The 14113-nt window shown below is 36.2% G+C and overlaps 1 protein-coding gene across 2 annotated transcripts in view; it reads left to right on the forward strand.

Annotated features, from left to right (window-relative positions):
- ADK (adenosine kinase) overlaps positions 1 to 14113 on the forward strand; it is a 272381-nt gene that overhangs the window by 123055 nt on the left and 135213 nt on the right. For both annotated transcript variants that reach the window (XM_032115798.1, XM_032115799.1), the window contains exon 6: positions 4607 to 4715. In XM_032115798.1, the coding sequence (XP_031971689.1) occupies positions 4607 to 4715 (109 nt within the window). The remainder of the gene's footprint in view (positions 1 to 4606; positions 4716 to 14113) is intronic.

Genomic DNA, 14113 nt, shown 5'->3' on the forward strand with positions numbered 1-14113 from the left:
TTCATTTGCTACTTTTTCTATTCATTTTTCTTGAGCATGGCCCTTTGCTTTCTTCTTTCACCCTCTAACCAGAACTCTTGAACTTGTGTTCTACTTCTTTGCTGATTACCTTCTGACAATTTTTGTAAAGGTTTCAAAGCCAGCCAATCAGGTTAGCCTTAATCTTGAGACGTTACCAGCACACATCAGCCCTCCCTGATTTCTGACAGCATTTACATTTTCTGATACTATATACTGAATCAATAATAAAAATGGTATCAGTTACCCTGAGGAATATTTTCTTTTTGTCTCAGAGTAAGATAGAAACATCTGTCATTATCGTTTTTGGTTTTCCCCTGTGGCTTTCAATGCCATTGGTCCTGAGGACCTGCTCTTTTCCTTTCAAAGCAGTATCAGGAGTTTTTAGAATTTATTAAAGTGAGATAGCACTCCCGTAATTAAAGTCTACACCATACTTCTGGAGAGGTCGGTTAATGTTTCGGGTAGAATTAGAAAAGGTGGTAAACAGCGACATGAATTGAAATGAGAGTCAGAGGAGGAAGCGTTTTCCATATAATATGTAGAACTCTAGAAAAATTTTAATTAGAGCAGGCATCTGATCTAAACCCCTGCAGAAGGCAGGACCAATTTCAAAGTTAGTTCAGGTTTTTCATGGCCGTGTCCAGCTGGGTTTTGAATATCACAAAGGATAGAGGTTGCACAAGCTCTCTGGGCAAACTGTTCAAACGTTTGATCGCTCTTCATGGGAGAAATTATTTTGATGGTACCCAGTTGCAGTATTCCTTATTTCAGCTTGTGGCTGCTCTTTCTTGTGTTCAGGAATAGTCTGGCTTCATCTTCTCTGTAAACTTTCATTAGATATTTGAAGAAAGCAGGAAGGTCTCCCCTTAGGTACCTGTTCTTAAGGTCCACCCAGAGCCTTTCTGCATTTGTTAAGTGTTCCAGCCTCCTAATAATCTTGATGGCTCACTGTTGCACTCACTGCTCTATGTCAGTGTCTTGTAATGGAAAGCTCAAAGCTGGACACAGAACTCCAGATAAGGTCTGGAGACAGACGTTTTCCTCCATTTTGGATTTAAAACTTCCTTTGTCCTCCTGGCTGCACATTTGCCCATATACACTAGAATGTGATTAACCTTCTCTGTGTCATACCCTGCTGACTCATGTTACAAGCCTCATCCACCAGCATCTCCAGGTCCTTCTCTGGAAAACTGCATGGTATCCTGTCAACATTCAGCCTATGTTGTTGTGTATAATTACATGACTTTGCATATATCTTCAAGTTTTCTGCCAGCACGATTCTTCTTGCTGTTGAAGATCCACTGAATGACAGACAGCCCTGTCCTCCAGCTTATCAACCTGTCCCTCCCAATTTAATGTTGCACATAATGTCTTACTCTCAGGAATGAATGTACATACTCCACAGAGGAAGGAAGTTCATTCATCTTCATCTGGAATTTTGACACTAATTATATCTACAGACTTCCCCCTTCATCTCCAAGATCCATATTCAGTTTTTCAAAGAGAAGAAAAGCAATAAAGATATTTTTGCTCTGTGAGTCTTACATAGTGTCTGTGTATGCATCCTGTAGCAATCACCATTTTCTAGGTAACATGATGGAAAACTGAAGTCAAGACTGTCAATAGGCACACAGTATGAATTCAAGAAAAACATGTGAATCTCAGTGGAATATAAAAGTTTAGGTAAATTTGTTCATAAGAATGTCTGCAAATACTTCTTTGACTTAATAAGCAGTATTTTTGGTTTGCTAACATAAACCACTCTTTTTTCTTAATACCAAATATTTGTATTGGGTCAAGTATTAGACAGTGGCTTCATCTCAATCGATGCTTTAGAGCATGCTTGAGAGTGGCAGAAATTCGTGCGCCTTGGGAGAAGAAAAATTAGCTGATGGTTGCTGCTAAAGGCTTTATTGTGCAATTGTCCATCCTGGGAGAGAAAGTTTATTCTGAATCTTTAATTACCCTCTGATTGTTTCTTGGTTTTTAGCATTTTCTGTATTGGTAAGAATCACTTCAACTTGGCCCCAGTTGATAACTCTATTTACTGATTAATCTCTTGTTCCAGCTGAGGTACATGCTAACTTCCTTCTTCAGCTCTCTTGTCTGTTTTGGAAGAGCTGGCTAGTGGCACTCCTGGTTTTCCCAGGAAGTGGCTGTGTATATTTATGTTCCAGATGCCCTGATATGAATGTTTCTTGCTTCTGCTAACTCTGTCTAGCTTTTGCAGGAAAGGGTTCTGAGCTGATGTGTGATTACCACCCTGAATTCTCTAGTTTAGCATTACTAATATGCTTTGTTTTCTCAGAGCTTTTCAAGAAAATCCTAGCACATGATTAAAGTAATACCTACGCTCTGTCATAGTCTATGACTTTGATTTCTGCGCTCTGCTTAGAAATAACCACATGCACAGTATCTCCATTAAGCTGTTTCAATTGAAGCACTCTGGCTGTCTCCAGTTACTGTATTTCATTGAAAAAAAATCTACCTTGTCTGTGCCCCACATGTTGAACTTAGTGCTCTCAGACTTACAGTTTTAATTTGGAAAAGCTTTGTCATCAGTGTAGCCATCTTTTATTACTCATATGTGCAGAGCATCTCTACAGTTGGATGTAGCTATGCAGAGCTGGGTTTACAGTTTCAGGGGCATGTGGTAAGTGAAAGGGAACATATAGAAAGTCTTTGCTCAGTTTTCTGGAACATAATTGCTTTTCACTTAGCAACATACGTAGACAGACAAGATTTTTTTTTCTAACTATGTCCTTGATGGATATTTAAGGTTTGCCAAAACTGAAAGATTTAATTTGCTTTTTAAGTTTGATTTACAGAAAATTACCACAGTTAAGCACATCTTTCTTGGATTTACTTGTTTCTCCAGTGGATTTCTTGTCATTGAAATGATAATACTCATGAAGAATGAAACTCGTTGCCCTGTTACTTGTAATGTTACAGAGGCTTGGTGTATTTGTTCATAAATTTTTCTCATAGTTTTTCCTTTTTTTCTTTTCAAAATTCACATTAGTTTTCATTGCCTTTAGGTTTTAGAATTAAACAGATAAGCCCCAGGTCTGCTCATGGGATTAAATGACACAGAACTGTATTTTTGATATATTCAGATAAAGTTAGATTCATTTTTATTTACATGATCTGTTGAACTGAGAAGCATTGTCAGTGATGAGTGCTTCGAGTGCTTCAGGAAGCTTACATGGAGACGTGGTTGCTTTGTTCATAGAAGTTTTCGTTTGGTCTTTTGTTTGTTTTTTATTGAGTAAAGAATGTCTCATTTACTTGCCTCTTAACACCTGAACATGGTAATGTGCCTGGAGGCAGAAGCATAACTTGGTGAAAGCAGATGAGCTATTTGCTCCCCCCCGCGCTGGCTCTGGATTGTAGTAGCATTTACACGGAGGAGAGTGATGCATACAACATCAATTGCATGCACCTTGGGAAGGCCATAGTTTTCAATAGCCAAATGTTGTATCTGTAATTACACATTAATTATCTGGTTAATGCACTTAAATATCACAAAACAGTGATGTGTTAATGTTAAAAGGGCATCCATTGACTATTAAATCTTGAAAATTATATTTAAAGCTCTGTATGCTAGCATGGAAATAATCCATTTCCCAATTCCCCTTCTCTAAATATTGCATCTTATTAAACATTCTCAGAATACAATTGCATAGAAGAATTTGGTCATGGTAGCCAGAGTGGAGAGGTAGAGCATAACTGTCTTCTCATGACCTCTTTTTAGGAGTATGTCTGTAAGTTTTGTGTGTTTCATAAGGCTGAATCGAGTGGGTGAAGATGATTTAAAATAGAATGTATCTTTCGTGTAACAGAGGCAATATGATACAAGTATTTTTGTTCTCGGTAATGGAAGTTGTGTCCCACAGCTTGTGTTATAACTTGTTAGGAAAGAAGGAAGTACAAATGAGTTTTTGGTAGTTTTCCAGTAATCCACAGCTAAGCCAAAGGGTTTTTTAACAGTTCATAGTCTAAAAGCAGCAACCTGACCCTTTTTTATTTGCTAAAGGAAAATATGAACTTAATGGGGAAAAAGAATCCGAAAACAAGCCCCTTTTAAAATAATATAGCTGTTCATTGGAAAATTGTAAAAGCAAGACTTACGTATCCATCAACCTTTTGTTTCTTGTGAGGGAAGATAGTTTTCAGAAGATAAACTGGAGAAACAACTTTTCTTTAGGTGAGAGGTACTAGTGGAGTTTTAGTGAAAATCTGCAGATGCTAAACCATATGGAGGGGGTTGATCACTGAACGAAACAAAGGTTGATTCAAAGCAAACGAAGGCACCTGAGCAATATAATAGTGATAGGTTAGCTAAACTATGTAGCTGGATTTAAAATACATTATTTAATATAAGATTTAAATTATATTTAATCTATTATTTAAATATATTACTTACTTTTTATTAAATGGTCAAATAAAGTATATGTGGCTTATGGTGCTCTTTGTCAATTGCTTTTGTGTTCTTTAGGATCTTTGAGAAATGATGTTCATGGTGAGAAGTTTGCAGTAGTGTTATTCACAGAGGGTCTAATACTTGTTTTTTAATCACTTTCAGGTCTCTTGTAGCTAACCTTGCTGCTGCTAATTGCTATAAGAAGGAAAAGCATCTTGATTTGGAGAAGAACTGGAAGTTGGTGGAAAAGGCCAAGGTTTATTATATAGCAGTAAGTTCAGCCTCTTTCAAACTGCTAAAGTTTGTGTTAGAGTATCCTGACATTTAGGCAATGAGTGTGTCTGTCGTATGTAATTTAGAATGATTTCATAGCAAGATGGGGCAGGAAAGTGACTGCTTCAATTCCAGCATAGTTTGATTTCTTCAAATTTAGATGTACAAATGTAGAGGTATGTTTTTAGTTGTGTATTCTCTTGAATTGGTGGGAAAAGTCTTAAGAGCTAAACATATTTTCAGAGCTTTTGTAGTAATGCATCAAATTTACATTTCACATTTTCTAGTAAATTGTTGTGAAGGATGCACAAATTATGTAGAAAAACACTATTAGCATAATTATTCACTGCAAACAGTTTGAGCTTATTTGTGTGAACAATCTTAATTGCTATTTATTCCATAGTAATTACTGTGCCACCTTATAACTCAGTATTTCAGAAACAATGATTGTGACAAATCTCTTAAATGTGGGTGGTGGGACAAACTGATTTTAATGATGAAATCTTACTTCTGGAATCAAGGTGGGGTTTGAGGATGGGGCATTAGTAGATTCACAGTTAGTATTCTTTTATTACCATCCAGAATGAATCTAGCCAGATTGCTGTATTTGTGTAGATTACAGTGGTGAATTTGTTTTTATCTTGCTCTCAAGTTGATACGACTGATCAAAATAACAAACATAGAGCATTTATGACAGATTAAAACCTCATAACATGCATGTAATATGTGGATTCTGTATGACAGCTGTTTCCATTCTTCTACCTGAGCTATGTGGGAACAGCTGGCAAGAAGTGTAAAAAATTGATTATCCAGGAAGAACAAGTTCATTGAAAATACAGTTATTTCTTTTAGCTAGTGTTAATGTCTCCTACAGCCTGTTAGTGTGCACTGCTGTAGGCTTTACATGGTTGTTATTGATTCTTGCGTATGGCCACGACTGCCCCTTTAGAACGGTCAAAAATTAATTATAACCTTCTCAGTGTACAAAGAAAATGCATCCTGCTGTTATGACCATATGTTTGTGCTGTGGTTAAAATATATGTAGGTGTATTTTCTATTAATTTTTAATTTCTGTTTTTGCAAGTGTTCTGAGCTCTTTATTTTCCAAATGCCGTGCTTGGGAATTAATGCTGTTGGCTGAAAAATTTTGAAAGGCTCCAAGTATAGTTTAAATAAAGAAGAATGACAAAGATTCGCAAAAGTTTTACTGCACTAAGTTTGGAGTTGTTTTTTTTTTTTTTTTATTTTCCCATACCTATATATAATTTGTAATGAAGCTTCCAATGTACAATTTAGTAAAATTAAACTTAGTAGAGATGCTTCAGGAAAACTGGGAAATATTACGTGAGGTGCTAAACAGGTTTGTATTTTTTAAGATTGAGCTTCATCTTCTTTTAGTTCTGAAGTCACTCCTCTTTGTTCAGTCAGTTTGATCACTTAAATTTTGACTAAGTGATTCACTACAGTGAATTTTTGTATATATTAAAAGCTGTTTTTCTCAGGTGCCAGTTCTACAACATCCAAACTTTACCAAGGAGACAGAGAATTATTGTACTAAACTGAAAATAAACCCCAAGATGTGCATGTGATAATGGATAAATAATTAACACTGAAGTGCTAATAAATTATATTAGATATTTACAATATGAGATTCAGATTAGGGAAGTATATGATTGCAGGAGATGTGTTGAGTGAAAAACCTTGTTCACATGTATAGCAAAAGCACTCAAGGATGGGCTTGACTCAGATTTCTGGGACAATATTATCACTTCAGATTACAGATGGCATGTGTAACTTTACTAAAGGAGAGGAGACAGTGTTGAACCGTCCATGGTTCCTTGTGCTACAGAGTGCTCATGCCCTTTTCTTTCATTTAGCTTCTTTACTTGTGGGTTTGTAGTGATTTACCAGATTAAATGAAACCATGTAGTGAGCAATTACCACTTCTGAGGTAGAGGGTAGCTCTCTGAGCCATTAATTTGTCTACTCTTGTCTGTCTTCACTTTAGTCTTGTTACCTTCCTTGACTTTGCACTGTGCATATGTTGCTTTTCATTTCCTTCTTTCTATCCAACTGTCACCTATTTCTTGGATTGCATTAGAGTGTATGTCAGTGACAGATACTTATTCTGGAAATCCATGTCCTGAAATTATCAAACAATCTATTTTCTTGGCACAACAGGGCAGTTGTTGCTTTAGGACAGGTCTCTGATATCCTGTGGTCATCTGTATGTGCTTCCTAGAATAGATAATATGCTTTTCAATGCAGCATTCAGCAGAACGACCCTCACATGAAACTTAGCTCTGAAATCTAATCAATTCACAGAGGGAGGAGTAGGTACAAAGGAAAAGATAGTGAAGCCGTGACAGAACCCTTAAAGACAACTTCTGTTACCATGAATGAACACAATACATTTATTTTAGCCATCTGGTAATCAGATCCAGCAGACAAATTAGAGAAAGACTAGCGGAGAATAGGACCCAGTAAATCACAAATAGAAGCAAAACACAGAGGCTGCCCCAGCTTTCTCAAAGATGGTAAACTTTAAAGGTGTATTTTAATCCTTTAAAATTACTCTATTTTGTATCATTTAAGATAGGTTACATGTACTGTCAAAGTCTATGCAATTTCTTTCCCTTCTCCAGATATAATTACTATACTTGCAGTAATTTATACCATTGACATCATATCTTCCAGTCTGTCATATTCATTTCGCTGTGGATCAGCTAGCTGTGCTGCTGGTGTCTGATTAGAATTCACTGTGAGGGATTTTATTTGGTTCCTACTGAGGCTAGAAAATGTATTTTCCTCAGACATTTCCCTTATTTCAAAATAGTTGGGAGTAATGATAGCACTGAACACTGTCATTCAGTCTCTGGAATTGTGAATGGGACACAATGTGAAAGTAATCGTAAATTCGGGGGAGGAACAGGAAAATTAATTTTTTTTCTTTGATTTTTTTTGCTCTTCCTGTGAGTTTGTGCTTGCTGTCAGGACTTGCATTTTAGAAATCATAAGTGTCAGAGTTGCATCTTACAAACTTGAGTGATAAAACTCCATATTTGTGCACCTTGTCTTATTTTCAGAGGCATCTATGGGAGTTGCTGGTGTTCAGTTTCTTTAACATTGCACACAAACATTTTGACATTATTACTGCAACTTGCAGTATAGATCTATTAGTTTTCATATTTTACAAAGGCCTGAAATGCAAAGATATTTTTATTGTCAATGGTTTCAGTTAAAAATCTGAAAAAATCTGCTGATAAGGGTTACTTAGAAGAGCAGAAAAAAACTGAAGAGAATTTTAGTTGCCAAGTAAACTTCTGTGTTACTGTATATAAGTAAGAAATTTTGCATTTGTTCTTTCATAATGGGAAGAAAATGGAAAAGAAGAAAATGTTTTCCTTCATTAAAAGCTGCCCCTAACCTTGTGAAATCTTAAATGTATCAGTTGATATATACAGCTTGTTCATAGAGAGAGCTGAATTTTAACTTTGTCCCGGTATGTGAACATGATTGTTACGAGTGTGGTGTGCTTCCCAGATATGTGATTTCTCTTGTTCCAGTTATCCATCCTTATTTCTTCCAGTTACTTAGTTTTACTCAATTTGTCCTTCAGTCCAACACCTGCATTTGTTTAGTGTTTGCAGTTGGTGGATGAGGAGGATGGAACACTGGCATTTGATCATATTTTCTCAGTGCTGAAGTAATGTATTTCTTCTTGAAAGTTCCTTCTGTACTTCAGTTGGGTTTTTTTGTTTGGTTTCTTATTTTTCCCCAGGCGCTTTCCTTTACTAAGCATATGAAATGGCAGTATTGACTGCAGTCATGTTCCCAATGTGTAGTAACTTGAGTCTTAGCTTAGAATGGATCAGTTAAGTAGCTGCCAAAATCCAAACAGATCTTCTTTGTTATTTGGTTGTTATTTCATAATCACTATTTTCTTCTCCTACTTCTGCATAGCAAATATTTGAAGTTTCTCAGTGATGATGCCCTTCAGTTGCACCACATTGAGTATAAAATTTTCTAATGCTGCTTAGATTTGTTAGCCCACAGTTGAATTACATTCACTTTCACCATCTTTTGTGTTTTCAAAGTTAATGTCAAGTGTAGTTTATTTTGATGATAGTGACAGTTCTGATCAAGACCAGGGGTTCTGGGCTTAGGCTGAGTTTCCAGGAGGGAATGTCATTTATTGCAGCAAGTCATAATGAACCCAGTGCAACACACTTATCTGCTGGAGAAATTTTTAAAACTCCCAACCACCCTGGTCTGTTTCAACATACACCGTGGTATTTTTATATTTATTTTCTTCTAATGCCTAAATGTGTGTCTAAGCAGAGACATACTGTGGTAGTGTAGTGGGCTTGATGGAGGAATTATCTGGTTTCAACATGAGTCTGTCAAAACATAAGCTTGATGTCAGCAATGTGTAGCAAAGCTTAAATAACATTCTACAGTATTTTACATGGGGTTTGGCTATTCTACTTGAGAAAAAATGCTGATTATTATAACAATGTGAGTATAAATGAAATTTCTTTTGTGCTGTCTCTTCCTTTCAGAGGCGTATTCAGTGAGTGCATTTTTATTGTAATTTGCTGCTATGATAAGTATGATAACTTACAATGGGTTGTGATAGGCTTTTTACTTTGAGATGTGCTAGGTCTGTGTGTGCATCACAGGAAACAAGATACTGGCAGGAAGCAAAATATCCCCTAGAAAGGACATTTGTTTGAATAATTTCACAGTAGTTTTTTTCCCATTGATAACTTTTGCCACAGTGCTCTGGCACCACTATGTTATGCCATTTGACATGCAAAACTATTTCTCACAAAGATGAATAGGTTTTATGGCCAGGAAAGCACCATACTGAATATCTTAGCCATAGAGAAGGTGGTACAGCTAGCAACAGTTAATTGTGGCCTTTTTCCATTGCCTGGGATAACATCTCCTTCCTGAAACCTACTATCTTGAGCCATTGTGTTTTCTGGGAGTTATAGCTGAAGTGGGATGTATTTGTTGTGGAGAGGTAATGATAGACTCTCTGTCTAACCAGGAAGTAAATCTGCCATTTACTGGCTTCCAAAACAAATACAGGGAAAAAACCTTTCTCTCTCATAAACACAGAAACCCACAGCTTTATTTCTTTGATTAAAATGCATAAAAAGTTTTGTCTAAACTAGCACCAGCCACATGTTATGTCATCCTGTGATATATTTAGGAAGTGGAGTGCATTATGCTGCCATTTCAGGTATAGCTTCTCACGCATAAACTATTTTGTTAGTGTTTTCTCAAGTAACTTATGTGGAAAAGTGAACTAGAAACTTTTTTCTTAGTTTTTTGTTTTGAAGTTTGGTCTTCAAGAGGCCATTCTTCGAAGATGAATGCTTTGTACTTTATGCAGTAAGGTATGTCATCAGCTTTTAACAAAGGTTGTACCTCCTGTTTCTGTAGAATAAAATTAACGAGAATCTGTCTAACATTATAAAAATATTTAGTTCTAAATGTTCACCCCTATGTTATTAGTTGTATTTTTTAATACGAAGAACATACATATTTCCTTTTCAGTCCTTCTCCTCCTACCCCAGTAGCCTTTAAATTGCAGATATGTTTCTTCAGCACAGTAATTAGTGAAGTTCAGTCATCGCTCCTTTTATCATGTGATTTTTGTGTGGTTTTTTTTAGAAGAATGCATTATTAGAACACTTACACAGGCAGTCTAGCTGCAACAGCCAGGCGGCAATAGCAGTGCCATTTTTCACAAAGAAAATGTTGAAAAGGAGCCAAATGTTTGGTGGCAGAGTCTGTTGCTAGGAAATCAAGTTCCTGAGGCGATTAATGACAAAGCAAGCAATAACAAGAAGGCAGAATTACAGATTTAAAAGAGAGGGAGAAAAAAAAGTGGTTGGTGTTATAATTACCCAAAGAAATCCGTACTCATTAAATTGGCTGTTTTTATGATTGACTTTAATTGGAGGTTAGCTCAGATATTTAGCTCCTTTCCCACCCCTTTAAACACACACATGCACATAATCTGTAGAGCTGCAGACTTGTTTTTCTAAGCATTGAGAGGAGCTTGCCCTGTAATTTGATCCCCACTGACAGATGCATTTTCTATGCTGCCATTTTGAATTAACCTATTGTGCAACAATTTTCCTCAGCTCTGTTGAATAAAACATCAAGTCTTATTACCTCAGATGGATTTGATAGAGTAAAAGAATGTACTTCTAGCTGAAGTAGACTATTTGCAATGAGTTCAGTGATTTGAACTCTGCCAACAAGCCCCAATAATTTGTGATGTATACTTAAAGAATGAAAGAGAGAGGAGCCACGTGGGGGGTCTTTTTGGTTGTATGAAGTTCAAACGCAAACCTTGAAGTAATATTGTTGTATGTGCTAAGGTTATGTCCCGAGATCAAACCTTTTTAGATAAAGCATGTTAACTAAGATTTTTTACTGTTAAGCAGATCAGGTTTGAACTGGAGATTCTCTTAGCCCAGTGGTTATCCAAACTGTCAGGCTACTGTGGGATTAGAACAATAAAAATCAATCCCCCTCTCCTAGAAGCCCCAATAGTTGGATTTTACCTCTGAGACTTCTTTTGTGAAGAGAAATTTTCCTTTATAAAGTGGAATAAATTATGTTTTACAATTATATTAAATTCCAAATAATTCTATGATAAGGGGAAAACAGGATTTCACTTGATTCACTTTTCTGCCCAATTAGAAAAACTTACGCAGTTGGTTCAACAAAATTTTGGCACAGAAATGGGAAGGCAACTGACCCTGACATTTAAATCCTGTCATGTTTCATTGCTCGTTTCAAGACAATATTCCCTACTTGGAGCAAGTGATAATGAGAAAATAACCTTTTACAATACCTGTAAGTGAATACACAGAAGCTGACTATAAAAACTAAATGATGCCATAGCTCTCGAATTCCGAACCAAACAGTGAAACAATAGAACCGCGTGTATTCTGTCCAACAAAACCCACATTACTTATCAGATGCCAATGCCAAGCTGTCTGCTTTGTTAAATACCCAGGTTCCCTGAGGCAAGAAGACAGCTGCTATAACTACTATGAAATTTGGTAGCTCAATCTATTTTTGCTACCCTTGGGCTGTCAAGCTACTGTTAATTCAGACCACCCCAATTGGTACACTTTAGGGATTTTTTTCAAAGTGTTTGTAATTAAAATGATAAAACATCATTATTACTCCAAAGATGTTGTGCACGCTTTGTATTTGACAGATACCTACAGAGATAAACCCAGCGTGTAATTTTCATTGACATAATGGTTGTGATTGCATTACCCTTTTAAAAGTATATTGCTTTTTAAAGGGGAAGGTGGGGAAAAGAAGGGAAAGGGCATGCTTTTATTTCATTAATAGAATATGTAAATCTGTTGAAATAGTCAGTCGGTCTATGGTTGCAAGCTACTTGTCTGCAAAGACTGAATTGGGCTTTGTAGCAGGCTGGGGAGTGCTCAGAATTGGTGTTCATCGGGGACAGGGACCTGCTGTGCCACCCACAGCTCACTGCAGAGACCTCTGCTCCCAGGTGCCTCTGCCTTTAGGGACACTGAGTCTCAAATCATATGTAAAGTCTGGGTAGACTTAACACACTTATTTAAATGTAAATTAAAAAGGGAAGACTTCATACTCTTAAGTGGTGAGGTGAGTCAATTGGAAGGGAAATTTTTACTGTAGCTTCTCTTGCATGTCAGGCTTTATTTGAGGCTCTCCTTATGAGAGCATAAGGATTTTTCTGTTACCATGTCAACTTTCTTATAGGAAAATCTCAAAACTAAAGCACCAGCAAATCAAGGCATTGGAAACTCTGAAACAATAATGGTTCTATCTTGTATTAATTTTTGTTTCAGTTGTTCTCTGATAACATTTTAAATGAGTCATTAATTTAAGACTGTTCTAAAGACCAAAACTCGAAATTTGTGTATTTTTCTAGTTTGACTTAAACTTGTTTGTTTTGGTTGCTGCCTAACAAAATTTATCATAAATTTATAGTCACCACTCTGTGTACAGTTGCTTGAAATGTGAGGTTCCTCCTTTCTTCTAAAGGACTTGATCTCATTAACATGAGGAAATGTCATAGTCTGCATAACTCTGAAATATGTATTCTTTGTGTCTGTCATCAACTTTTACATTAAAAAACATACAAATTCTGCAGCCATTGTGCTCTGTTTTACATGAAGAAGGTTTATTTTTTAACAGCAAAAGCTGTGCATTTGCATACCTTTAGAGCTAAGCTATTTATGATAGCCCAGTACTTGATCTGACGTGAAAATTAGTTTCATCGTTTACTTGTATAATAAGGACAGTGCAGTCATTTAAATACAAAACTTTTTTTTCTTTTTTTGCAAAAGGTTATGATGAATGATTTGCTTTGAAATGAGCATTGAAATTATAACATTTGGGCAAGATATTTCAAAGCCAGTAACTTGGAAAAATTACAGAATGTTTAAATATGGGTGCATATAATGCAAGGGGATTCATATATGCTGCATCTTATCCTAAAACTTACACTGTACTGAGGGGTATTGATCTTCACTGTAAACTGCAGATGCTTTGAAATAACAGGGCTTGCAAGGATAGGAAGCCGCAGGCTACTTTTTGATTCTGCAAGAAACAATTACCATTTTGGAGAGCAAAAATGTTTTTGTAGCATAGCTAATCAATGTCCTAAAAGTCTGTGTCAAGAAAATTTTTGTGCTACATTGTGCTTAGTAATTGTGTACCTAGAGTAAAAAAAAACTATTTTGCAAAAATGCTTCTGCACAGATTTTTCAGTGATAACATATTAAACACATAAATAGTATGCCTTGCAGACTGGGCTTTTTATAACTTTGTGATAAATTCTTTAGCCCTTTAGGAGGCAGAAGGGGTGAGTGCTGCCAGCTTGGTTTGTTATCAGGTTTATTTGAAACAGGAGTTGACTGATTCCAAAAGCAGGCTCTGGAAGTTCATTTGAAAGAAGCTACTGAGAAGTTTTTGTGGTGTGGCTTTAATCCTTCTAGTCATCAGGCTACTGTTCAGTCAGCAGTGCATTGGGTCACCTTCGTAAATGTGCTTCAGACTGTCTGGTTTGGTCAAATGAAAGAAGATTCTCCTTTTTTCTTTTCTTTTTCCTTTAATTAAGGGTAGAATGCTCAAGGAAATACTACATTCTCTGAATAAGTAATAAGTGCTGGTTTTGAAGAATTTTTTTTAATTTGGAGAAGTGGATGGTAAGACTTTCTTTCTAAGGAATACACAGACCATCATGGTAGCAGGTAGTGCTTGACTGATAAAACATCATTTTAGCAATATGAACAAGATAAAAACACCGGTACTAATCTTTTGCAAAGGTTTGACTTAAACAAAAGATAAGGGGCCTTA

The sequence above is a fragment of the Corvus moneduloides genome, chromosome 8, assembly GCF_009650955.1.
Source record: "Corvus moneduloides isolate bCorMon1 chromosome 8, bCorMon1.pri, whole genome shotgun sequence".
Lineage (NCBI taxonomy): Eukaryota > Metazoa > Chordata > Aves > Passeriformes > Corvidae > Corvus > Corvus moneduloides.